The sequence below is a fragment of the Sciurus vulgaris genome, assembly GCF_902686455.1.
Source record: "Sciurus vulgaris genome assembly, chromosome: 6".
NCBI lineage: Eukaryota > Metazoa > Chordata > Mammalia > Rodentia > Sciuridae > Sciurus > Sciurus vulgaris.
Window position 1 is genome coordinate 45,569,836 of NC_136466.1, and position 24,525 is coordinate 45,594,360.

General features: G+C 37.5%; 1 protein-coding gene and 1 pseudogene across 4 annotated transcripts in view; both read left to right on the forward strand.

Moving 5' to 3' along the window:
- Nucleotides 1-4,734: 4,734 nt before the first annotated feature.
- Nucleotides 4,735-6,956, forward strand: LOC306663554 (anaphase-promoting complex subunit CDC26-like; annotated as a pseudogene). Its single transcript has one exon. The product of its transcript is annotated as an anaphase-promoting complex subunit CDC26-like (transcript).
- A 12-nt stretch (nucleotides 6,957-6,968) lies between these two features.
- The window catches only part of LVRN (laeverin), a 108,811-nt gene continuing 91,254 nt past the window's right edge, over nucleotides 6,969-24,525 (forward strand). For 2 of the 3 annotated variants that reach the window (XM_079143878.1, XM_079143880.1), the window contains exon 1: nucleotides 6,969-9,003. In XM_079143878.1, the coding sequence (XP_079000004.1) occupies nucleotides 8,306-9,003 (698 nt within the window). In that variant the 5' untranslated portion in view covers nucleotides 6,969-8,305. The remainder of the gene's footprint in view (nucleotides 9,004-24,525) is intronic. The other variant, XM_079143879.1, reaches the window with a different exon arrangement.

The window sequence follows — 24,525 nt, forward strand, 5'->3', positions numbered from 1 at the left end:
CACAATAAGGTGGGGAGATAGGGAAGAATAGAGTTACTATATATTAAGTAGAGGGGAGTGAAGGGAGGGGAAGGAGTTTGGGGGTAGGAAGGACAGTAGAGTGAAACAGACATTATTACCTCATGTACATATATGACTGCATGATCAATGTGATCCTACAATATATGCAATCAGAAAAAAGAAAGTACACTCCATTTATACATGATCTATCAAAATATATAAATGCATTCTACTGTCATATACAAATAAAATTTAAAAATTTTAAAAATTGGGGGAATTTTTGACTTTTTTTAATGATTTTTGTTTTTTTGAATGAGCTCTCCATCCTCTTCATTTTCTTATCTTTCTGGAATTCCTACAATGCATATTTTGGTCTCCTTGATGATGTCTCACCAAGTTCCTTTGACTCTATTTATTTTTCTGTGTTCTTTTTCTTTTCTCTCTGTTCCACATACTGGTCAACCTCAATTGAACTATGTTAAATTTCATTAATTATTTTTTGTGATGAAAACTGCTGTTGAGCCCATTTAGTGGTTTTTTTCATTTCACTATTATATTTTCTTTTTTTATTGTAAACAAATGGGGTACAACTTATTTCTCTGTTTGTACATGAAGTAGAGGCATACCATTTGTGTAATCATACATTTACATAGGGTAATGGTGTTTGATTCATTCTGTTATTTTTCCCTTCCCCCCACACTTCCCACCCATCTTTTCCCTCTATACAGTCCCTCCTTCCTCCATTCTTGCCTCCCTCCCACCCCCCATTATGTATCATCATCCACTTATCAGCAAGATCATTCGCCCTTTGGTTTTTTGAGATTGGCTTATCTCACTTAGCATGATATTCTCCAATTCCATCCATTTGCCTGCAAATGCCATAATTTTATCATTCTTTATGGCTGAGTAATATTCCATTATATATATATATATATACCACAGCTTCTTTTTTAAATTCATTTTTATTGTAAACAAATGGGATACATCTTGTTTCTCTGTTTGTACATGAAGTAGAGTCATACCATTTTTGTACTCATACATTTACCTAGGGTGATAGTTTTTGATTCATTCTGTTATATTTTTTTCTTCCCCCCACCCCTCCCACCCCTCTTGTCCCTCTATACAGTCCCTCCTTCCTCCATTCTTGCCCCCCACCCCCCATTATGTGTCATCATTCACTTATCAGTGAGATCATTCATCCTTTAGTTTTTTTGAGATTGGCTTATCTCACTTAGCATGATATTCTTCAATTTCATCCATTTGCTTGCAAATGCCATAATTTTATTATTCTTTATGGCTGAGTAATATTCCATTGTGTGTGTATATATATATATATATATACACATATGTATATACATATATATACATATGATACATATATACATATGTATATATGTATCATATATATATGTATCATATGTATCACAGTTTCTTTATCCATTCATCAACTGAAGGGAATCTAAGTTGGTTCCACAATCTGGCTATTGTGAATTGAGCAGCTATGAACATTGATGTGGTTGCATTACTGTAATATGCTGGTTTTAAGTCCTTTGGGTATAGGCCAAGGAGTGGGATAGCTGGGTCAAATGGTGGCTCCATTCCAAGTTTTCTAAGGAATCTCCACACTGTTTTCCAGAGTGGCTGCACTAATTTGCAACCCCATCACCAATGTATGAGTGTACCTTTTTCCCCACATCCTCACCAACACCTATTGTTGCTTGTGTTCTTGATAATCGCCATTCTAATTGAGGTGAGATGGAATTTTAGGGTAGTTTTGATTTGCATTTCTCTAATTACTAGAGATGTTGAACATTTTTTCATATATCTGTTGATTGCTTGTAGAGCTTCTTCTGTGAAGTGTCTGTTCATTTCCTTAGCCCATTTGTTGATTGGGTTATTTGTATTCTTGGTGTAGAGTTATTTGAGTTCTTTATATATTCTGGAAATTAGTGCTCTATCTGAAGTTTGAGTAGCAAAGATTTTCTCTCACTCTGTAGGCTCTCTCTTCACATTGCTGATAGTTTCCTTTGCTGAGAGAAAGTTTTTTGGTTTGAATCTATCCCAGTTATTGATTCTTGCTTTTATTTCTTGTGCTATGGGAGGTCCTGTTAAGGAAGTCTGATCCTAAACCAACATGTTGAAGATTTGGACCTACTTTTTCTTCTATAAGATGCAGAGTCTGTGGTCTGATTCCAAGGTCCTTGATCCATTTTGAGTCGAGTTTTGTGCAGGATGAGAGATAGGGATTTAGTTTCATTCTGCTGTATATGAATTTCCAGTTTTCCCAGCACCATTTGTTGAAGAGGTTATCTTTTCTCCATTGCATATTTTTGGCCCCTTTGTCTAGTATGAGAAAATTGTATTTATTTGGGTTTGTGTCCATGTCCTCTATTCTGTACCATTGATCTACCTATTTTGGTGCCAATACCATGCTGTTTGTGTTACTATTGCTTTGTAGTATAGTTGAAGTTCTGGTATTACGATACCCTCTGCTTCACTCTTCCTGCTAAGGATTGCTTTAGCTATTCTGGGTTTCTTATTCTTCCAGATGAATTTCATGATTGCTTGCTCTATTTCTGTGAGGTATGTCATTGGGATTTTAATTGAAATTGCATTGAATCTGTATAGCACTTTTGGTAGTATGGCCATTTTGACAATATTAATTCTGCCTATGCAAGGACATGGGAGATCTTTCTGTCTTCTAAGGTTGTATTTTCAATTCCAGGATTTCCATTAGTTCTTTTAAAATACAATTTCTATTAGCTTATTGATATTTTAAATGAGATGCTATTCTCATTCTTTCTTTTAGTTTTTTAGACATAGGTTTCTTAATTGTTTCCTTAAGCTATTAACTTAAGTCTTTGCCTAGTTTTTGTCTAATGCCTGAATTCTCAGGGACATTTTCTATTGACTGCTTTCTTTTCTTATGTATGGATATAGTTTTTTGTTTCTTTACATGTGACCATTTTGTTATTGGAAACATTGAAAATGCACAACTCTGAAAATCAGATTTTCATTCCTTTCCAGAGTTTGTTATAACCATCTTTTTTTCCTAAACTAATTCAGTAAATTCTGATCCTTGCTCAGTTAGCTTAGTGATCAACTAATGACTAAACAGAGATTTCCTCAAATGCTTAGAACTTGTAATCCTCCCAGTCCTTAAAAAGGGTGTGTGTGTATGTGTGTGTGTGTGTGTGTGTTGAGTAATCCTCTCAAAACTCAGCTAGGCAATTGACAGCTCTGTCTTAGCCTTCACATTTAGCTTAAGAATTGCCTCAAGATTAGCTAAAAGTGAAAGCTTAGATTCTTCTCAGGTATTCTCTGAGCACATTTCATAGTTTCATACATGTGTATGTCTTTTTAGATTTTTGGGGAATGAATTGGAGCTTTTCAAAGCCCCTTATAGGTATATTTTTCCTGGACTTTTTGATGAGCTTAAAATTTGCCCCAATTGTTTGCTCACCTTCAGCAATTACAATATTAAACAGTTGCCTGGGGTTGTTTTCATCCAAAGCCACTGGGGAAACACTGCTCACATTTGGGTGAACTCTGAGTCAGGTCAAATAAAGACAGTCTAGCAAGTGGGTCTTTCAGTTTTATGACAGTTCTTTGAAAATGAAGCTTCGAAGGGGCTGCAGCACCTTCCTGCTCTTTTCAGGGGCTGCCAGCTACACTTTTTCACCATGCTTGTAAGCTATCGATTTTCAGTTTCTATGGATCTGGGAAGAAGAAGATGAGAATTGCCACATAGGTCACTCCTTCTGTACTGAAATTTGACATTTTTTCTTGAATAAACACTTCTAGAATTGCTGCAAACCTTCAGTTAATTTCCAGAGTTCTATGATAGTTAAATTTGACATTTTCCCAATGTTTACATGACTTCTATGAGGGAAGAGATTTTCAGTTGTCCTTACTATGCTTTCCATCTGGATATATGTTTTTACTCTTGGCCAGTTTGTGTATAGGGATTAAAGCCTGAACTTTTCCCTGGAGACTTCTAGGGTTTGTTTCTTTACTAAAGTTTTGGAACTGAATGTACAGGTTTGATAAACGTAGCTTGATTATTTAAAGGGCCTAAGGGTTTCTTCTTTGAGTTCTCTGTAGACAAGATTTCTCTCACAGAATTTGGTGGTTCAAACTGGTGATACGAAATGGTCCATTTGTAGAAACAAGGGCCCTGGGGAGTTTGCACATCATAGCTCCCTGACCACCAGTGTTTGCCTGTACTTTTTGTTTTCTAAAATATTTTTTAGATGTTGATAGACCTTTATTTTATTCATTTATTTATATGTGGTGCTGAGAATTGAACCCAGTGCCCCATATGTTTAGCGCTTGCCTCCACCACTGAGCTATAACCCCAGCCCACCTATACTCTTCTTTTTCTTGGTGCACCATATCCTTTGCCTTTAAATAAAAGCCTGTGTGACTGTACTCTGGTAAAATTTTTCAAATAACCCAATGTGGGAAACCTTTGCAAATATCCATTCAGTATAATACTATGCAGCTGTAGAAAACTATGTGAAATATGTCTGTGGACTGATATGGAAGGATGGCCAATATGTTTTGTTTTGTCTTTTAATGAAAATACAGGTGCATGAAAAGAGCCTGTTCTTTGTGTTGGATAGAGAATGAGATGATGGGTAGGAAGGCTTCAGGTAAACTGCGTGCAGCTCTCTTTGTAAGGCCCAGTGCTCTGCTGGTGCTGGGGCATCAGAGGTAAACTGGACAAGATTGTGACTGTGCCTTTTAACTCTGTACCTGGAGCACAGGAAGAGTTTGTTTAATGAATGACTTATCCATTCAAGATTTCCTTAGATCCTGAGGATAATCCTGTGAATTGAGCTGAAAATAGTTCAGTAGTTCATCAGCTCTGGCTCAGTGTTAATTTCAGTATGCTGCGACGGAAATCAAAGTGCCCAGAACTGAAGCCTGATGACATTAAAGAGTTTGAGAGCATTTGGTAGGACTTGGAGACCCGTAAGAAACAGAAGGAAGACGTGGATGTTGTAGGAGGCAGAGCAATGACCCCAAGAGCCGGGAACAGATGATTAATGAACGAATTGGTTATAAACCCCAACCCAAGCCCAGCAATCGCTCATCTCAATCCCGAAACTTTGAATTTTAGAGATGGATTCTTTTGCATGTCAGAGCCCTGAAATGGAATAAAATGACGGCAGAAGTACAATCAGATTTAGAGAACTGAGTGCTTACAGTTCAGCAGAATGTTTTATCTCCTGTAGAGAGAAATCACTTCTGCATGAAATTACTCATGTTCAGCTTTCACTCTAAGCTGGAATCTGAACTCTGGTTTGTTTTTTAAAATCTGACTCTATAAAACATCTGATTTTTGTTTTTAAAAATAAATATATTTTGGAAAAAACAAAAAACAAGAGAAAATACAGGTACAGAACTATAATACAGTACACAATTTTTTTGAAGAATAGGGGAGAAATACATGGGTTTATAATTGTATTTATTTCATTTGCATGAAAAAATACTGAAAGGATACGCAAACTAAAAAATTACTAATTATAAAAGTAGTAGAAGCAAGATACCTTAACATAATTTTCATAAGTTTTTATTTTCAGACTTATGAATATAATATTCATTAAAATGGAATTTTCACAGTAAAATTAGAAAAATAAAAAGAAAAATTAAGTCATGGGACCCAAGATGTATAATAATGTATTACAGTAGTCCATAATAAGTATAAGAAATAAAGATAGAAAAATAATAGACATACCAAAGCATAAACATGAACAACAAAAGTAAATATCACAAGATGAATAGCTGAAGTTTTTATCTGGATATCATATAAAATGCTTTGATAATTGTTTTTGCTCAGAATTTCTGAAAGGCAGCACAAATGGCATTTTGTGCAGGCTGCTTCATTCTCATTGGGGGCTGTTCTTGGCATTTTTCGAAGTTTAGTGGTATTCCTGGTCTCTACCCACTAGATACCAGTAGCATTCCCTTCCACCAGTTGTGATAACCCAAACTGTCTCCAGACATGGCCAAATGGGGAAGAGACAACAAAGTCACACCCAGTTGAGAATCACTGCTTTGACTGATCTCAGTAAAAAGTAGTTTTCTGTGAAACTCACTAAAAACATTTTTAAAAATTTCTAGTGAATATTTTCATTCAGATGTCAAATAATTTTCCAGTTTCCTAAATTGTTATAATCCTGACTCAGTCAGGAAGCCACTTTGTAAATTCTTTTGAGTAACTTTAATGATTTATCAGAAATATTTTCTTTTTTAATGAGATATTTAAATTGTTGAATCATTGTACCCAATGATTTTGAAACTTCTTATGTGGGAGCCAATCTCTGTTTTTTTGATGTTAGAAAAACAGAATCAAAACTCGCATTTGCATATACATCTTCCAGTACAGTTTCTTGTTACTGAGGGGAGAAACATGTCTAATGTGTTTGAAGTAATCCTGTTACTGACTTCTTTACTTTTTAACCTTTACTCGGAAGTCTGGAATCCTTTAAAATCTTTCAAGAAATTGTCCAGAGGTTGGTAAAGTCAGTAATTAGTTAAATATTTTCACATCTGTCTCAATTCCCATCTGTTATCCTAAACCCAGAGAACCTGCTATTACAGTAAATCACAATTCTGATAGCTCAACTGTAGAACTGTATGTAGAAATAGAGGAGACTTTTCTCTCAGCTCTGCCCAGCGTCTTCTGAGAGTGATGCATATAGTTATAAGTATTTTAAAATGGTTGTTCCATTTCTGAAGAAAGTAACTCTCGAAACTAGAACCAGGAGACTGGCTCACAGATTACACAGCACATCCGTCTACCTGAGTTTAAAGTCAAATCCCCGTCCACCTTCCTGTCTTGGTTTATTGTTGAGGTGATTAATTGCAGTCAAAGGAGCAAGGAAGCACCATTTCCCACGAGAATCATTGTGGTCCGCCCTGTTTCCAAACTCAGGTGAAAGGGGTTTCATCACTGGAAGAGAGATAAAAGCAAAACACGAAAGTGAAGCCCATTGTATAACTGCGACAGGAAAATTATTTTCGTTCGGGTTGGGTATAATAAAAGGACTGTAAAGACGGGAGGCTCTAAAATAAATCTTCAGCTTGCAGTGGGATCTTAACCACTGTCCCTTTCCTCTTCTCCGACGCCTTCTGATCCTTTCAACCAATTCTCCCGCGTGCTTGCGTGCGTGCAAGACCAAGAGCAGCGCCAGGAACTCGCCCAGGATCACCCGCTAAATAGCAAACAGATGCCTGGCAAGCCCAAGACCTTACTGACGAGGGCAGTTTGGGGAGCCAGTTCCAGCCTAGCGGTTTCCGGGTGGAAAGGCTGGCCGCTGGATAGTTTTATCCTCCTTGCTTCAAATGAGCGCGTTTTGAAAGTGGGAGTAGAGTCCCCCACCCACACCCCGCAGGGCTGCGGAGAGCCGACCAGGCTCCAGGAAGGGAAAACTCCGCCGCGCAAAACTGCGGAGGCTTCCCGTGCTCCCTCTTTCCGAGGTAGAGCGGCCCCCACTTCCTCTTCTTGATTGAGCCGCAGACTCGACGCTTCCATAGCTTTTTGTCGACCCCTCCTCCAACCCAGCTTCCTAAATTCCAGAAAGACTCCAGGACCCCAGACCTTGTTTCCAAGTTCACATTCTCTGTTCCGGCCTCATGCATCCTGTCCTTATTCAGGAGGCGAATTTGGGGACTGTAAGTTTTGGCCTCAGATAATATGAAAAAGCAGTTGCCTCCCTCAAGGGTCATTTCAAAGCGTGTTCCCAAATATTCTGGGTCCGCCCCTCCCCACCAGCACAAGAGCCCAGGCTGGTGGCTGAGCATTTGTATTGCCGGGAACTAGTTGTGGTCAAGCAAGAGAAGGTGCTCAGTTTTCTGACGCTCCTGCGACAACATTTTAAGACTAACAGCCCCACCCCCCCCAACAAGTTCTAAACCCCTCGGAAATGTCCAGATTAGAGTTAGGTTCTACAGCTCCCTGCCTGCACTTACCACGGATGCCTCTTCTGCGCGGTCATTCACTTCGGACCCCAAGGGGCGCGCATCTTGGTGTGTCGGGTCCGCCTCTTCCCAGCTATCTGGTGGGGCGGGTTGAGTAGGCTGGGACCTGGATCTGATTAACTGGGAGGGGGAAGCCGTGGTCCCAATCGCTCTCTCCTGTCGCAGTTTTAGGCTTCTCGTGGAGGAGGAGGAGGGATAGTACAAGAGAGAAGGGGCAGCGGGTGTTGGGGGTCCCACCACCCAACACCCTTGCTCGGGTTTGTGTCTCTGCTGCTATCTGGAGTCTCCCATCTCTCGCCAGCGCCGAATTCGCACTATGGAGCCCCCCACCAGCTCCGGCTTCTATGTGAGCCGTGCAGTGGCCCTGCTGCTGGCCGGGCTGGCTGCCGCACTCCTGCTGGCGCTGGCAGTGTTCGCTTCCCTGTATGGCCACTGCGCTCGTGTCCAGCCGTCCGAGCTGCGTAGACTCGCTGTCCCGAACGCCGCGTCCTTTTCTCCCCTGGGGCAGGAGGAGCCACCTTCAACGCAGGAACCCGGCCCTACAAGTGAGCCAGAGGTGACAGCCACCTCGCAAGACTGGCGACCTCCGGGGCCCTGGGACCAGCTGCGCCTGCCCCCCTGGCTGGTGCCGCTTCACTATGATCTGGAACTGTGGCCCCGGTTGCAGCCCGACAAGCTCTCGGCGCAGTTGTTGCGCTTCACTGGCCGGGTGAACATCACAGTGCGCTGCACGATGTCCACCACGAGATTACTGTTGCACAGCCTCTTCCTGGACTACGATCGCACTGAAGTGCGGGGTCCACTGTATCCCGGCACTGGGAACGCCACCGTGGGTCGCGTGCCGGTGCATGACGTGTGGTTCGCTATGGACACTCAATACATGGTGCTGGAACTCGGTGAAGCCCTACAGCCTGGTAGCCGCTACGAGCTGCACCTCAGCTTCTCTGGCCCAGTGTTCCAGGAATCCAGGGAGGGCCTCTTTCTAAACATCTACACCGACCAGGGCGAGCGCAGGTAAGGGCTGGTCAGCTCAAACTCCCTGTGTCCCGGAGCAGGCTGCAGGTCCAGCTGCCCACAGTGTTCAGGTGTGCATCTCCTGCCCCTCTAAAAGACGTTTGCCTTTTGACACTTTCTTCCGGAGCCAGAGGGCAAATGCCTCCTTTCTCATTTCCTCCTGAAACTGCTAAGAGTTAAGTTTCCAGACCTAAGTTTTCTTCCCTGACCTGCCTATCCAATTTGAGGTTGCTGCCACCCCAAAAGTTTACCGCTTTCTTCAGAAAGCCCCTTTCTTCTGTAGTTCAGAATTTCTTCACACCCCTCTCCCCTGAACATTCAACTCCTTGCTACTCAAAGATTGGTGCTTTGACAAACAGCAGCTGTAATACCTGGGAGTTTGTTGGAAATGCAGATTCTCGGGCCCTCCTCCTTACCAAGGGGCTCAGAATCTGCGTTTTAACGAACTTCTTGGGTGTCTGCGGGAGTTAATGTTGGAGTACCATCAGGCTAAAGCGCCCTTCTCTGTTCTGATGTTCTTGCCTACCCAGAGCGCTCTAAGCGCTCAGCTCCCTGCTCTGCCTCTTTTTAGGTCACTCTATAAGGGCTGCTGTTGCAACAAATACACCCACATCAGGGCTGTTTTGTAATCTCTGCTCTTGCAACAAATATACCCACATCAGGCTGTGCGTTTCCATGTCCTTTGGTTTTTGCTAAGGCTAAGGCTTGCGCTCCACAACTTTGGAATTGCTTTAATTAATCCCTTCCTACTACTGTCTGGGGCATTCATTTCCTTTTGTTGGCAAGTAGTGATGCTGCCGTATACAGGTGACAGTTCTGCTTCCTCTAATTTTGAAGTTTGAACACCAGAGAAGCATGCCACGACAAGCATATTAAGCAGGTTTTATTTAAAAGTAGTAATAATACAGACTTCTCCCGAGGGGGAGGAGGGGGCCATGGCTGATGTTCTTAAGTCCCAAGAAGTGAGGGCACCCTACATCTTTTATAGGTTAAGTTCTCTTTTGTTCTCCAGTTCTCTCCCTCCTTATCTCTTTTTCTTGCCTACGTGACTAGGCCTGGTTTTGCAGGTGAGATGTTTTAAAAAGTGAGAAGTGGATGGGGCAGGGGGAGGGCCAAAGTGATTCAGCCAGGCAAGGGCCCAGGGGGCATTATTAGCAACCCCTTGCCTGTAGTCCCTGACAAGTGCAGGTAAATTTGGTAATCAATGGGCTCCAGAGAGCCTTGACATTCCAGTCTCCCAGGGGCAGTCTCCAACTTCCAGAGGCAGATGACTTTCATGGCCTCCATTTCCTCCATTTGACCTGATCCCTTATTTCTACACTAACTGCCTGTCTCCAATTCTGGCTTCAATAGCATCATCCCCTACCCTTTCTATACTCTTCGTCAAGCTCTGCAAAATGTCAGAGACAGGTACTTCTGGGATTCCTCTTCTGGGAAAAAGTAAATAAATAAAAGCAATGACAAGAGACAGCCTCTCTGAGTTTGCAAGCCCACGTAAGGAACTTGTGTTCATTTTGCACCCATTTGAAATAATGTCTCCCAGACCCGGTATTTCCAGCCTCTGCTCAAGAAGAATCACCTCTTCCCTACTTTACCATCACACTACTGAAAACCAGAGAATGCTAGGGCAATGGCATATATGGTGCAAACAAAACAGTTTCTTTCTCTCTCTCTCTTTTTTTTTTTTAAACTGACAACTTATTCTTCATTCATTCAGTGATGGAGCATTTGTGGTTTCCACGACTGCATGTACTTTGCCCCTTATTATTAGAGAAAGTGTTCTGGGGGGGGGGGCGGGGGGCTATTAAATCACCCGCTAAACTATGTCTTTCACTTTTTTCCCCCAAAGTTTCAAAGGTTTGAAAGAAGTTTATCAACCTGCCTTAGTGCATATGTAATCTATAAATTTTGTTTTTAAGAACAGCATGCTTGATTTTTCTTTTTAAAAAAAAATGTATCAATACTATTTCAAAAATAGTTTTGAAATTTTCTTATTAGGATGATGTCTTACCCAACTTATGTACACTTAGAATCTTTAACTGTATTTCAGGGTGCAAGATCTTTCAGAGGAAAAAAAATGGAAACTCTTCATGTATATCTGACAATGTTTTCTATTGGCACCCAGTAAATCTTCATCCATTCATCTGTATTTCCTCCCTCCCTCCCTCTCTTCCTCCCTCCCTTCCTTGCTTCCTTCTTCCCTCTCTTCTGTCTTTGTGGTGATACGACTCAGACAAACTAGCAAACATGGGAAAGGAATACATTTCTCTCTTGTGCCGACCAACTCCAACCACAACTAGAAACCATGCTTTCAGAACTTTAAAACTGAGGTAAAGCTTCAAACTTGTGGCGTTTTGGAAGAGCTTCAACTGCGAAGTTGTCCCTTTGGTCTTTGCTTTTGAAACTACAAAAAAGACATCTGTAGTTAAACTTGAAGCCACGGTCATAAAGAAGCTGGTATGGCAAATTTGGGGACCACATCAGATCTGTATATGAACCTGAGTTGTGTGAATTAAGTCAATGTTTTTAACCTCTTGAGTCAGTTTTCTCATTCCCTCATTCATGGAATAGATACAGTAATTGAGAACTTTTAGAATAGTGTGAGAATTAATTGAGAAAGGAGGTACACAGCTTGGGCAGTGGTATCAGCTATTATAGGTCAGGTTATCATTGTTGGGAGCAAACAGCTTCCTTGTTATCTAAACATGGAAACTGCTGAGTTCCTGGTACATGTGAGTCTGAAAGATCCCAGGTAGGGTCCAGGGAAGTGGGAAGTTATTATCACACACATATAGAGTTTTACTTTTGCAAGATGAAAAGAATTTTGGACGTTGGTTGCGAAACACCATGAATGAACTTAACATTACCAAACTATGCTCTTTAAAATGGTAAAGATGTAACTTTTATGCTATGTATATTTCCCCAGAATTACAATTTTAAAAGAGAAAAAAAATTCTAGATCAGTGAGTTTAGAATGAAATACAGAAAACTTGTGTATCTGAACATTTGCCTCAGGTAATTCTGATGCCCACAAATCAGTGCCTCACATTTTTTTTCTTTTAATCTGAAGTAGTTTTTATTTTTCCCAAAATTCACAAAAATATTACAGAGGCCCCATGTTCTCTTCATCCAGTTTCCTCAAATGGTTGCATCTTACATAATTATAGTACAATATCAAGAGCAGGAATTATAGTACAATATCAAGAACAGTGTATATAGTTTTATGTTACTTATCACATGGGTAGATTTTTGTAACCACTACTACATTCAAAATATAGCACTGCTCTATCACGTTGGAGTTGGTCTTCATATTTACTCATACCCCTTCCCCACCATCCTAAAACCCTGGCAACCTCTAATCTATTCTCTAAAATTGTGTCATTTTTATAATGCTGTATAAGTGGAACCAGACAGCAAGAGACTTCTAGAGGTTGGCTTTTCTCATTGAGCATACTGCCTTCAGAATCCAGGATATATCAGTAATTTGGATGACTTCTATTCCATGGTATGTGTATACCGGTTTCAGTTATTCACCTATGAAAGGATATTGTGGTTGTTAAAAGTTTTTGACTATTATGAAAAAAGCTTCTATGAATAATTGCGTACAGGCTTGTATGTGAACATAAGTTCTCATTCTCTGGGATAAATGCTTACAAGTATAATTGCTTGTTTGTGTGGTTGTGGCATATTTAGTTTTTAAGAAACTGCCAAACTATTTCCCAAACTGGCTATACTATTTTATATCCCCACCAACAAAGTCCAAGTGATAGTTTCTTTGCATGCTGATCACCATTTGGTATTGTCACTATTTTTATTTTAGTTTTGCTGATAGGCATATAGTGATACCTCAATGTGGGTTCATTTGCATTTCTATAATGGTTGATGAGGTTAAACATCTTTTCTTATGCTTATTTATCATGTGTATATTTATTCAGTGAAAGGTCTCTGTGTCTTTTGCCCATTTTCTAATTGAATTGTTTCTTTACTGTTGAATTCTGGGAGTTCTTTATATATTCTAAATCTGAGTTCTTTGAGAGATATATGTGCTTTTCAGATATGCCTCTCAGTCTGTACATTCTTTTCACCCTGTTAATAAATCACAGAACAAAAATGTATAATTTTTTATGAAGTTGAGTTTATCTATTTTTTATAGATCATGTTTTTGGTATCATGTCTTAAGAATTCTTCAAAAGCCTTACCTTCCGCAGATTTTCAACGTTATCTTTGTTTTATATTTTTATGGTTTACATGTAAATATATGGCTCATTTTGAGTTCATTTTTATATAGGATGGGATGTTTAGGTTGAAGATTTTTTTTTTTGTCTATGGATATCAAATTGTTTTGTTTTGTTTTGTTTTTTTGTAGTTGTAGATGGACATTATGACTTTATTTGCTTAATTTTGTATGCAGTGATCAAACCCAGTGCAGGATCATACCCAGTGCCTCACACATACTAGGCAAGCATTCTGCCACTGAGCTACAACCCCAGCCTGAATATCCAATTGTTTCAGCACCATTTCTTGAAAAGACTATTCTCCCCAACCTTCCATTTAATTGCTTTTGTAACTTTGTCAAAAATGAGTTGCCTGTATTGTGTGAGGCTGTTGCTGGATGCTCTATTCTTCTCAGTTGGCTCTTGTGTCTGTTCTGCTAATGCTACCTAGTCTTGATTCTTATGGCTTAAATTTGCCTTCTTTTTCAGAATTACTTTTTAGTTATTTTAGTTCTTTTGATTTTCCGTAATATTTGACAATATTCTTTTTTGTGTTTACTGAAAAATGTTGTTTGGGATTTTGAAATAAATTCTGTAAAACCTCTGTATCAATCTAGGGAGAATTGACACTTTCATATGCTGAATATTCCAATCCATCAACATGGAATGTTCATTTATTTAGACCTTTGCTTTATCATTTTAAATATTTAAGTCTTATATGCTTTTTGTTAGACTTAGACTCAAGTATTTAACTTTATTTGAACGATTGAATATTTATCCAGCTTTAGTGTTCCTATCCCTAACATAAGATCAGCTATAGTGTAGTAAGGGAGGGTAGAGAGGCCTTCCAACATAGGGAGAAAGGCTTGGAGAAGAAAGGACAAATAGGGAGAACAAGCATTTTTACTTTTCACCCTCCTCTTTGTGACAGGATATAACCCTCAAACAAATTTTCCTATGAGGATAGTTACTCAGGAAATGTTCCTAGAAAAAACCACCTGGAAAATGGGGAAACATGCTGGGAAGGGAAGAAGGCCAATCCAGGATGTGAGATCAAAGAGAGTTCCATGGAGTACAGTTTTGAGGGTAGAACCACATCTCAGAATTGTCCCTATTAGGAGAAAGGGAGCAGTAGTATTTATACTCTCCACATTGGTTGTAGATTGGCTCTGAGGCCTAGTTAATTCCCACTTTGTTCTTTAGAAATGTATGCAAAAAAGTTCCACAAGGAGATTTGTTCTTCCTTTTATGAATGGTATGACTGTGAAGCCAATGTGGCTTCTAACTCATGGAATGGAATTAGCTTAGGCCAGTGGGCCAAGACAGTGCAGGTGGTCCCTGTGATCTATTTGAGGTAGAAGAGTATCTGGAAGGTGACTGGAGAGCCAAAGAAGAGCTACAAGGCTAAAGATCAAAATAACTGTTACTATGAATGCTGTAGAAATGGTCACCCAAGATGTGGTTCCAAAGAGAGTTATAGCCAGGCTTAGATGATTGGCCATGGAAGCAAGAGCCCACATGAGGACATATCACCAATGGGAACCACTGTGCCTTGACCTTTATGAAGAAATGGTTTCACAAGTCACACCAGTATAGAAAATGTGGTCACATCTGTCTGCTGAATTCAAGAAGTCCTCTCTTTTAAAGAGGTCTCCTCTTTCTCTCTCCTTTTCCAATATGGCATCTGATTATATAAGGAAACATCATCAGTTTTCATGTCCTAAAGAGTCATGAAAGAGCGTTTAGACTTTGAAAGTCATGAAAAAGAGTTTAGACTATCCCCTTGAATAAGACTGATTTAAATTCAACAACAATGAAGAAAATAGTTGGTAAGCCTGCATTTTTTTTTTTTTTTTTCTGTACTATCAGTGAAAACATGGTTTCTAGAGAATGAAGATTAGTTATAAGACAGTTTGTTTTGCACATCTGAGTTCTGGTAAGTAAATTTTGATGATACTCTATAATCTTCTCCAAGAAAAATAAATATTTGATCCAGAAAAATGACTAGAGTTATAACATTTTGATTCATCCAAGGCTTCTAAGCAATTATTATCAAGGACTCCATAAAACATTGCATTATGAAACTATTCTCTGTACCCGCTGCTCCTGACCTTTAGAATACATTGCAGAGGATGTTCCTATACTGAAAGCCAATTAGCTTATTGAGGATTGCTTAGTCATCTGATAATAGATGAATTGCAAAAGTAAAACAAAACAAAACAAAAAACCCTTTTCTGGTAAGTACTGTACGAATCACTTGAATAGTTCTGAACCATTGAATGGTTAGAGGTTTACTTCCACTATATTAAAGAAATAAGGAGGCCTTTTCTGAAATATCACCCTGAAGGTAAAACTAGGTATCTACTACTGAGAATATTTGGGGACCATGTTCCCTTGAAGATGAACTTGGTCCTCCCAGAGACCCTTTTTCGTAGTACTAATCCCAATAAATTAATTGAAACACTTGAAATTCCTTCAATAGAATGATATTGTAATATTTCTAGTTATGCTAAAAATTTTACATCCATATATTCATTTAATATGTGCAAAATTGATATAAGGAGAAGTTGAATGTAAGAAGCATGGTATCCAATAACATTATGAAAAATAATTTATAAACAATACCGAGGATCACCTCCTTTTGTTGTTGGCGTGAGAAGGCACACTCAATCTTGGGAAGGTTTGGAATGAGTTCTTTAAAGTTAACATGACTTCCTTTTGTTTAAGAGATCTGAAGTTCAGATTTTCATTTAGAAATTCCAGTCCTTTCTGAACTTGCCACAGCACCTTTTGAGAGAAAGGTAGGCCATGTTCTATACCACTCATCGTGTCTTCTTCCTATTCCAGTTTTTTAGATAACTAATGTTTACATGATATAACTTTTCCTATCCTTTTACTTTTAACCTATATGTGTCTGGATATTAAAAATTAATTTCTTATTGAAAATATAGAGTTGGCTCTTGTTTTTTATACAGTCCGACAATCTCTTTTAATTGGTGGTAGACTGTTTAATTTGATTTAACCATTGGTTTGACTGAACTTAAATCTACATCTTGCTATTAGTTTTCTATTGTTCCATCTGCATGTCCTCATGTGTGTCCTTCCCTGCCTGCCTTTCTTTCTTACTTTTTTTTTGGATTGAGTATTTTTTAAAATTCCATTACATTTTAACTCTTGGCTAATTAGCTCTATTCAGGGGAGAATATGTGCATGGGAGGATTCCTCTAGTGTTTATAATATGTATTCCTGACTTATTATAGAGTCAAATGTTATCTACCACTTCATAAATAATCTATGAATCTTAGAACCATTTCCTTCCAGTTTCTATTATCCTTTGTGCTATAGTTGCTAAACATTTTACTTCTACATAGGCTATAAATCTACATATCTGTATCTATTTCTATATTTATATCTATATCCATATCTCTATATGTATTTTCCCCCTAAACTACCTTCCTTCCTTCCCTCCTTCCTCCTTCCTTCCTTTCTTACTGGAGATTGGACCCAGGGATGCTTTACCACTGAGTCACATCCCCAACCCTTTTCTTTCTCCCTCCCTCCTCCTCTCCCTCCCTCTAGAGTCTTTCCTTCCTTCCTTTCCTTCCTTTTTTTCTTTTTTTGTTTTGAGACAGGGTCTCCTAAGTTTGCTGAGACCAGCCTTACATTTGTGATCTTCCTGCCTCAGCCTCCTGAGCTGCTGGGACACCTTAGCTTAGGTATTCACCCCACAGTAGGCACCATCAATGACTTTTGAATAAAAACTTAACAACAACAAAAAAAATCCTCTTTGTTTACTTTCATCTCTAGTGCTCTTCATTTCTTTGTGCACATCTAAGTTTCCACATCTTTGATAGAATTTTTTTACAGGGTATAAAATTCTAGATTGGCAGGTTTGTTTTTACTGTTGTTTTTAATTTCAGCAATTCAAAGATGTTATTTCATTATCTGTCTTGTATAATTTTTGCAGAGATGTCTATGACTTTAATTTATTCTTTTGTGTATGATTTCCCTTTTTCATTATCTACTTCTCTTTGTTACTTGTTTTCAGGAATTTAATTTGCCTCAGTGTGCTTATCATTGGTTTATCCTGTTCATAGTTCATTGTCTTATATTTGTGAATTTATAGTGCTTATAAAATTTAGAAAAACTTTCAGACGTTATTTTAAAATATTTCTTTCTGTTCCCTTTTTTCCCCCTTATTATTCTGGGACTCCAATTACCCAGTCAGCTGCCTGATCATTACCTACCAGGTCACTGAGGTCTTTTTTATTTTTTAAAGTATTTTTCCTCTGTGCATTCAATTTTGGGTAGTTTCAATTGCTTTGCATTCAATTTTGTTGTTTTTCTCCTTCTGTAGTGTCCAATCTGCTTTTAGTCTCATCCAGTGAAATTATCATGCAAGGCATTGTATTTTTTATCATTAAATTTCTACATTTTTATGTATTTCATTTTTTCCTTATTACATTGATGTTTTGCTTTATATCCTCACCTTGAGCATATTGGACACATTTGTAATTATTATTTACATGTTTTTGTCTGCTAATTTTAGCATCTCTGTTTTTTTTTTTTTTTTTTGGTTTCATTTCTATTGACTTCATTTTCTCTAGGTTATCATGCACATTTTCTTACTGCTTCTATTTCTAGTAATTTTTAAATATTTGTATTTAAGTATAATTGACATACAATATACCGTATGTATCCAAATAGTACAACTATAGAAGTTTTGGCATATGTCTGCAAATGTGGTAGTGAAATTATACACAGTCAACATAATAGGGAATATCCATTACCTCCAAAGTTTCTTCTGCTCTTTATAATCTCTCTACATTTTAGGCAACCATGCACCTGCTTCCTTTAACTGTAGATTAATTCACATTTCTTAGTGTTTTAAATGAATGGAATCATGTAGTTTTTCTCATCTGACTTCTTTTACTCAGTAGAATTACTGATCATATGGTAAACTAATGTTTAAGTTTTTGAAAAGCTATGAAACTATTTTCTAAGGCATTTGACCATTTAAAATTTTCATCAACAGTATAGGAAAATTCTAGTTACTCCACATCTTTGTCAGCACTTAATATTGATAGGCTATTCCATTTTAGCCATTTGAATAGGTAGAGTGGCTCCCCTTATAATTTTAATTCATATATTCCTGATAACCAATAATGTTGGACATCATTTTCTGTACTTATTTGCCATTTTTAATGCTAAAATATTTTGTTCTATTTTTCTTGGGTTGTTTGGTTTCTTATAGAATTTTGTTAAGGGTCCTTCATCAAAGAGCCTTTGCAAATATTTTCTCAGTTGTGACTTGTCTTTTTATCTTCTTAATATGTCTTTCAAAGAGCAAAAGTTTACATTTTGATGAAGCTCAATTTATCAATTTTTCTTTTTATGTATCAGGCTTTTAGTGTTACATCTAAGAAAACATTAGCTCAACCTCATAAAAATTTTCTTCTATGCCTTCTTCTGGAAGTTTTATAATTCTACGTTTCATAGCTATATCTATGAGCCATTTAAAGTAATTTTTATATAACATAGAAGGTATGAATTGAAGTTCTTTTTGGTGTTTGAAAATTGAACTGTCACACCAAACCCTTTTTTTTTTTTATTGTAAACAAATGGGATACATGTTGTTTCTCTGTTTGTACATGGCGTAAAGGCATACCATTTGTGTAATCATAAATTTACATAGAGCAATGTTGTTTGATTCATTCTGTTATTTTTTCCCTTCCCCCCACACCTCCCACCCCTCTTTTCCCTCTATACAGTGCTTACATCAAACACTTTGAAAGTCTGTTCTTTCTCCATTGATTGTCTTTGCACCTTTGTTAAAAAAAAAATTAGTTGTCCACATGTATGTTGGTGTATTTTTGAACTCCCTATCTATTCCACTGATTTATTTGCATATATTTACTCCAATTCTATGCTGTCTTGATTATTGTAACTTTAAAAATAATCTTGAAGTCAGATAATATTCCTTTCCCAACTTTGTTCTTTTCAAAGTTATTTTGGGTATTCTAAGTTCTTTGCATTTTCACACAAATTTTAGAATTATCTTGTTAATTTATAAAAAAGAAAAGAAAAAAAAAAGACTGCTGAAATTTCAAGTGAAATTGCATTGAATCTATATAAAAATTTGGGGGGATTAAAAAATTAAAATATTGAATCATCTAATTAATGAACATTATATATCTCTCTGCTTATTTAGTTCTTTAATTACATCTAGCAAGGTTTTATGGTTTTCACAGTACATATATTATATGGTTTGTCAGATTTATACCTATTTCATATTTCTGGAATCTATTATAAATGGTATTTTTAAAATTTGAATTTCTAATTGTTTATTGCTAGTTCCTTTTCTATATCAGTTTTGTATGGTATAGACTTACCAAATTTACTTGCTAGTAATTATCAAGGTAGCAATTATCAAAAATACAAGCAATAATAAGTGTTGGCGAGGATGTGGGGAAAAAGGCACACTCATACATTGCTGGTGGGACTGAAAATTGGTGCAACCACTATGGAAAGCAGTATGGAGATTTCTTAGAAAACTTGGAATGGACCCACCATTTGACCCAGTTATTCCACTCCTGGATTTATACCCAGAGGACTTAAAATCAGCACAGTATAGTGATGTAGCCACATCAATGTTTATAGCAGCTCAATTCTCAGTAGCTAAATTATGAAACCAACCTAGGTGCCCTTCAACAGATGAATGGATAAAGAAAAGGTGGTACATATACACAATGGAATATTACTCAGCCTTAAAGAAAAATGAAATCATGGCATTTGCAGGTAAATGGCTGGAACTGGAGAATATCATGCTAAGTGAAATAAGCCAAACCCAAAAAACCAAAGGCCAAATGTTTTCTCTGATAAATGGATTCTGAGCCATAATGGGGGGTGGGGGAAAATGAAGGGACTTTGGATTGTGCAGAAAGGAGTGAGGAGAGGGCAGAGGGTGTAGGATGGGAAGGACAGTGAAATGAGATGGACATTATTACCTTATATACATGTATGATTACAGTACTGATGTGACTCTGCACCATGTACATCCAGAGGAAGAAGTTGTGCTCCATTTGTGTACAATGTGTCAAAATGATTTATATTGTCATGTATAACTAATTAAAACAAATTAAAAAATAATAAAAAATTTGAATTTTTTATTGTTTATTGCTAGTTCCTTTTTGTATATTGATCTTGTATGGTATAGATTTACCAAACTTACTTGCTAGTTTTAGCCACCTTTTTTTTGTTGAAAAAAATGTAATTTTCTATTATATTTTCTACTGAAGTTATTATACTCTTTCCAAATACAGATGGTTTGTTTCTTTTCTAGTTTATGTGGCTTTTGTCGTATTTTAATGCCTAGTGCCTCTGGTACAATATTTAATAGAAAAAATAAGTGAAGATATTCAAGTGTCCTCCTTTATTTTTATTGTAAAAGCATTCAGTCTTACATCATTAATTCTTTATGTGGGTTTTATTTTTTGTAGATATCTTTGATTAGATTGAGGAGGTTCCTTCTAAATTTTTAATGTTCTGAGATTATTGGGAGTGAATATCAGATTCAGTTAAATATTTTTTCTGCATATATTAAGATGATCATATGGTTTTTCTTTAGTTTGTTAATTTACCATTTCATTGATTTTTTTTTAAAGTTGCATTTCTGTACTATATTCCACTTGGTCTTCATGCATTAACCTTTATATATATTATTATTAGATTCTGTATACTAAGATTTTGTTTAGGATTTTTGCATCTGTGTTCATGAAAGATCCTGACCTTTTTTTTTTTTTTTTTTTGGCAACATCTTTGGGTTTGGTTTCAAAATAACTTTGACTTTAAAGAATGAATTCTGAAGTATTCCCTGTTCTTCAATTTTCAGAAAGAATTTATGTAATTTTTTATTATCTTTTTCTTAAATTATTTTTATTATCTTTTTCTTAAATGCCTGGATGAATTTCACCAATGATGCCACCTCGGTCGGTGAAGTCTTTGTGAAATGTTTTGTAACTGCAAGTTAAATTTATTCAGTAGGTATAGGGCTATTTAGACCATTTCTGTATGAGTGAGGTTAAATGGTTTGTATCTTTCAAGGGACTTATTCCTTTAATCAAAGTTTTTGAAATATTTCCTTTTATCAAAATATTTCCTTATTATTATTTTAAATCAGTCAGATTCATAGTGACGTGACTTCTTTAATTCCTGATATTGGTAATTTATGTCTTTTCTCTCTGGGAGCTAGACCCCTTGTCTGATACTGATAGGGAACAGACAGATGTGAGTGATGGGAACATGAGGTTAAGGGAATAATCCTGTAAATGGGGCCTACTGCACTGACCCCACATACTTTTTTTTTTTTTTCTTCTTTTCTTTAATGCGACTTACTAGCAGTCCTGCCTGGCTTAGGTCAATAGAATGTTATATTCCTCAGCAAACAACCTGTTCTCTGCAGAGGAAATGCAGAACCAAAATGCTGATAAAAAGAGCACAATTCAGGGACTAGGGCTGTGATTCAGTGGTAGAGTGTTTGCTGGCACATGTAGGACACTGGGTTTAATCCTTAGCGCCACATAAAAATAAATAAAAATAAAGGTATTGTGTCTATAAAAAACAAAACAAAGCAAAACCCCCACAAGTTACCCAGAGAAGGATAATTCACCCTAACCATAAACTTGGTAAGAACAGGTTCCAATTAAAACTGATCATCATGGGCAAAAATGAACTAAAGTTGGAGTGAGGACTTAAAAGTCTGATGTCATCTTGCTGTCAGTCAAAAGTCAAAAGGTGAACCTGGGTAGGATTCTCTCCAAAGCTTCCTGGACTCCCTAGTAAAACTGGAGAGTAGGAGTTGTATGCCGTCTTTCTCTCTGAAAGAACCCACTCTCTCCTTGATAGTGTCCCCTTTTTCCTCTTCCTAACACTTCTGTTACTCTGAGCAACATGTCTGAAATCTTTTTGGCATGATCATAAGAATCAGGGAGCCTGTGTGGTGCCTTGGTTTTGTGACAGGCCAGTGTGCTGTAACATTTGCTGTTATGCCTGGTTTTACTTATACAATCTATACTACCTCTACTCTATGCCTCAGATTCTGGGTGACTAGAGGGAAAATCTTGAGATAATTGATGGTTCTTTGGCTGGCACACACTCTAGTAAGGGCCAAAAACTCTCTTGATTGGGAATTTAGATGCCACAGCCTTTAGGGGTAAGAATTGACACTTTCACCCTTGGGCTTTTGGGGCAACAAATCTTGCCCATTGGCAATTGAAAGATTCTTGATAAAGTCATCAAACTTGTAGAATCAGAAAGCCAGTGATCATGAGACTTTTTAACCCCAACACCTGCTAAGTTAAAGACTCTTAGCCTCTGTAAATCTTTATCTCCAGACCTAAATGACACAGTGAAAAGGATCCCTCTAACATAGAGGTAGTGCTAATAAAAAGCTATTTTACAGAAATCAGATGGCATTAGATATCTTGAATATAACTCAAGGGGACACCTGTGCCATTATAAAAACTGAATATTGTGTATTTCTACCAACTTTGCTTATTTTTCTAAAGCCTTAAATGGCCTCCACTCACAAGTCAGCAGCATTGTTGGACTTCATCTTAAACTTTAATGAAGTCTTCCTGTTTTTCAGAGACTGACTGATAATACTAATTGCTTCTGTGCTGTTTACAAAAAATAATGTTTTGCTGTCTTGCTTATTGTTGTCCTAGCATGATCCCTATCCTGTGTTTGCTTTGTCCAGTCACCCACCAACTGTCACCATGATCTCTGGACTGCTTTGTTGCTAAATTCCCTCAACTGTCTATGCCTCCACCTGATAGAGAATAAGAATTTCGGGTCATTTTGCCTAACTACACCCATTCTCATAAGGAAGCAGCCAGATTAAATCAATGCCCAAATACTCTAAAAATTTAGGGACCTAAAGTCATTGATGGGGGAAATGAAAGGGAACAGAGAAATGTAAGTAGTGGGAACATGAAGTTAGGGAATAATTCCATAAGCTGGGCCCACTTTGCTGACCCAGAGGCTTTCTTTCTCCCCGCCCACCACATGCTTCTTTTTCTAAAAAAAGAATTTACCTACAGTCCTGTCTGGCTTAAGTCCACAGGATATGTTACACTCCTCATCAAACAAATTGTTATCTGCAGGAAAAATGCAGACCAAAATGCCAGTAAGATGAATACAAGTTACTCTGAATGGAATGAGGGAACTTCTATGACTCTTACATAGACCAGTTCCCAGAACTCAGGGAGATAAGGATAATTTCCCCTAACCATAAAATCTGTAAGAACAGGTTCCAATTAGAACTGGTCAGCATGGGCCAAAGTTACCTAGAGTTGTTATGGCAGTGGGGACTTGAAAGTCTGAGGCGATCCTGCTGTCAGTCAAAAGTCAAAATGTGGACCAGGGTGGGACTCTTTGGAAATCTCCCTGGGACCCCCCAATAAACCTGGCAGGCAGGAGGGGAGTGCTATCTTCTCTCAGAGAGGACCCACTTTTTCCCTTGATGGTGTCCCCTTTTCCCTTTTCCTATCCCTTCTAATAAATTCGTGACTGCTATTCTGAGAGACATATCTGAAATCATTCTGGCATGATCACAAGATTTGGGGTGAATAGGGAACCTCTGCAGCTGCCTCAGTTTTGTTACAGGCCAGTGCCCAATAACATTGTCACCCTCTCATTACTAGTTGTTTAACCAGTTGCATAAATTTCAAGGCCCTCAGCTTTAAATTAAAGGGTGGGACTCTTCAAGTTTCCTTCTACCTTTAATATTTAATAAGTTTTATAAGTCTTCATAGAGACACATCCATTTTATTCACCTTATATAACCGGGTTTTTGTTTTATTGATTTTTCTCTTTCTTTTATTTTAATGATCTATACTTGGATCTTTATTATTTCCTTTCTTCCTCTTAATATGGACTTCATTTCCTTCTCTCTGTTTTCTTTAGGTTGACACAAGGTCTTTAATTTAATATCCTCTTTTTCTAATATAGGCATTTAGTGTTATAAATTTCCCACTATTACTTTAACAACTTGTCATAAATTCATTCAGTGCAAAATATTTTCTAAGTTCAATTTTGATATCTTCTTGGCTTCATGGGTTATTTAGAACATTGTTATTTTACTTCCAAATATTTGAGCATTTTCTCATTTTTTAAAATTGAGCTCCCAACATTTAAATTTTTATGTTTTTGAGCACTGGATTTTTGTTATATTGCTTTAAAGAATATGGATCACTTTAAGACAGGCATGTAAGTTACTTAGTGATTCTCTTGAGCCTTGTTTTTAAGC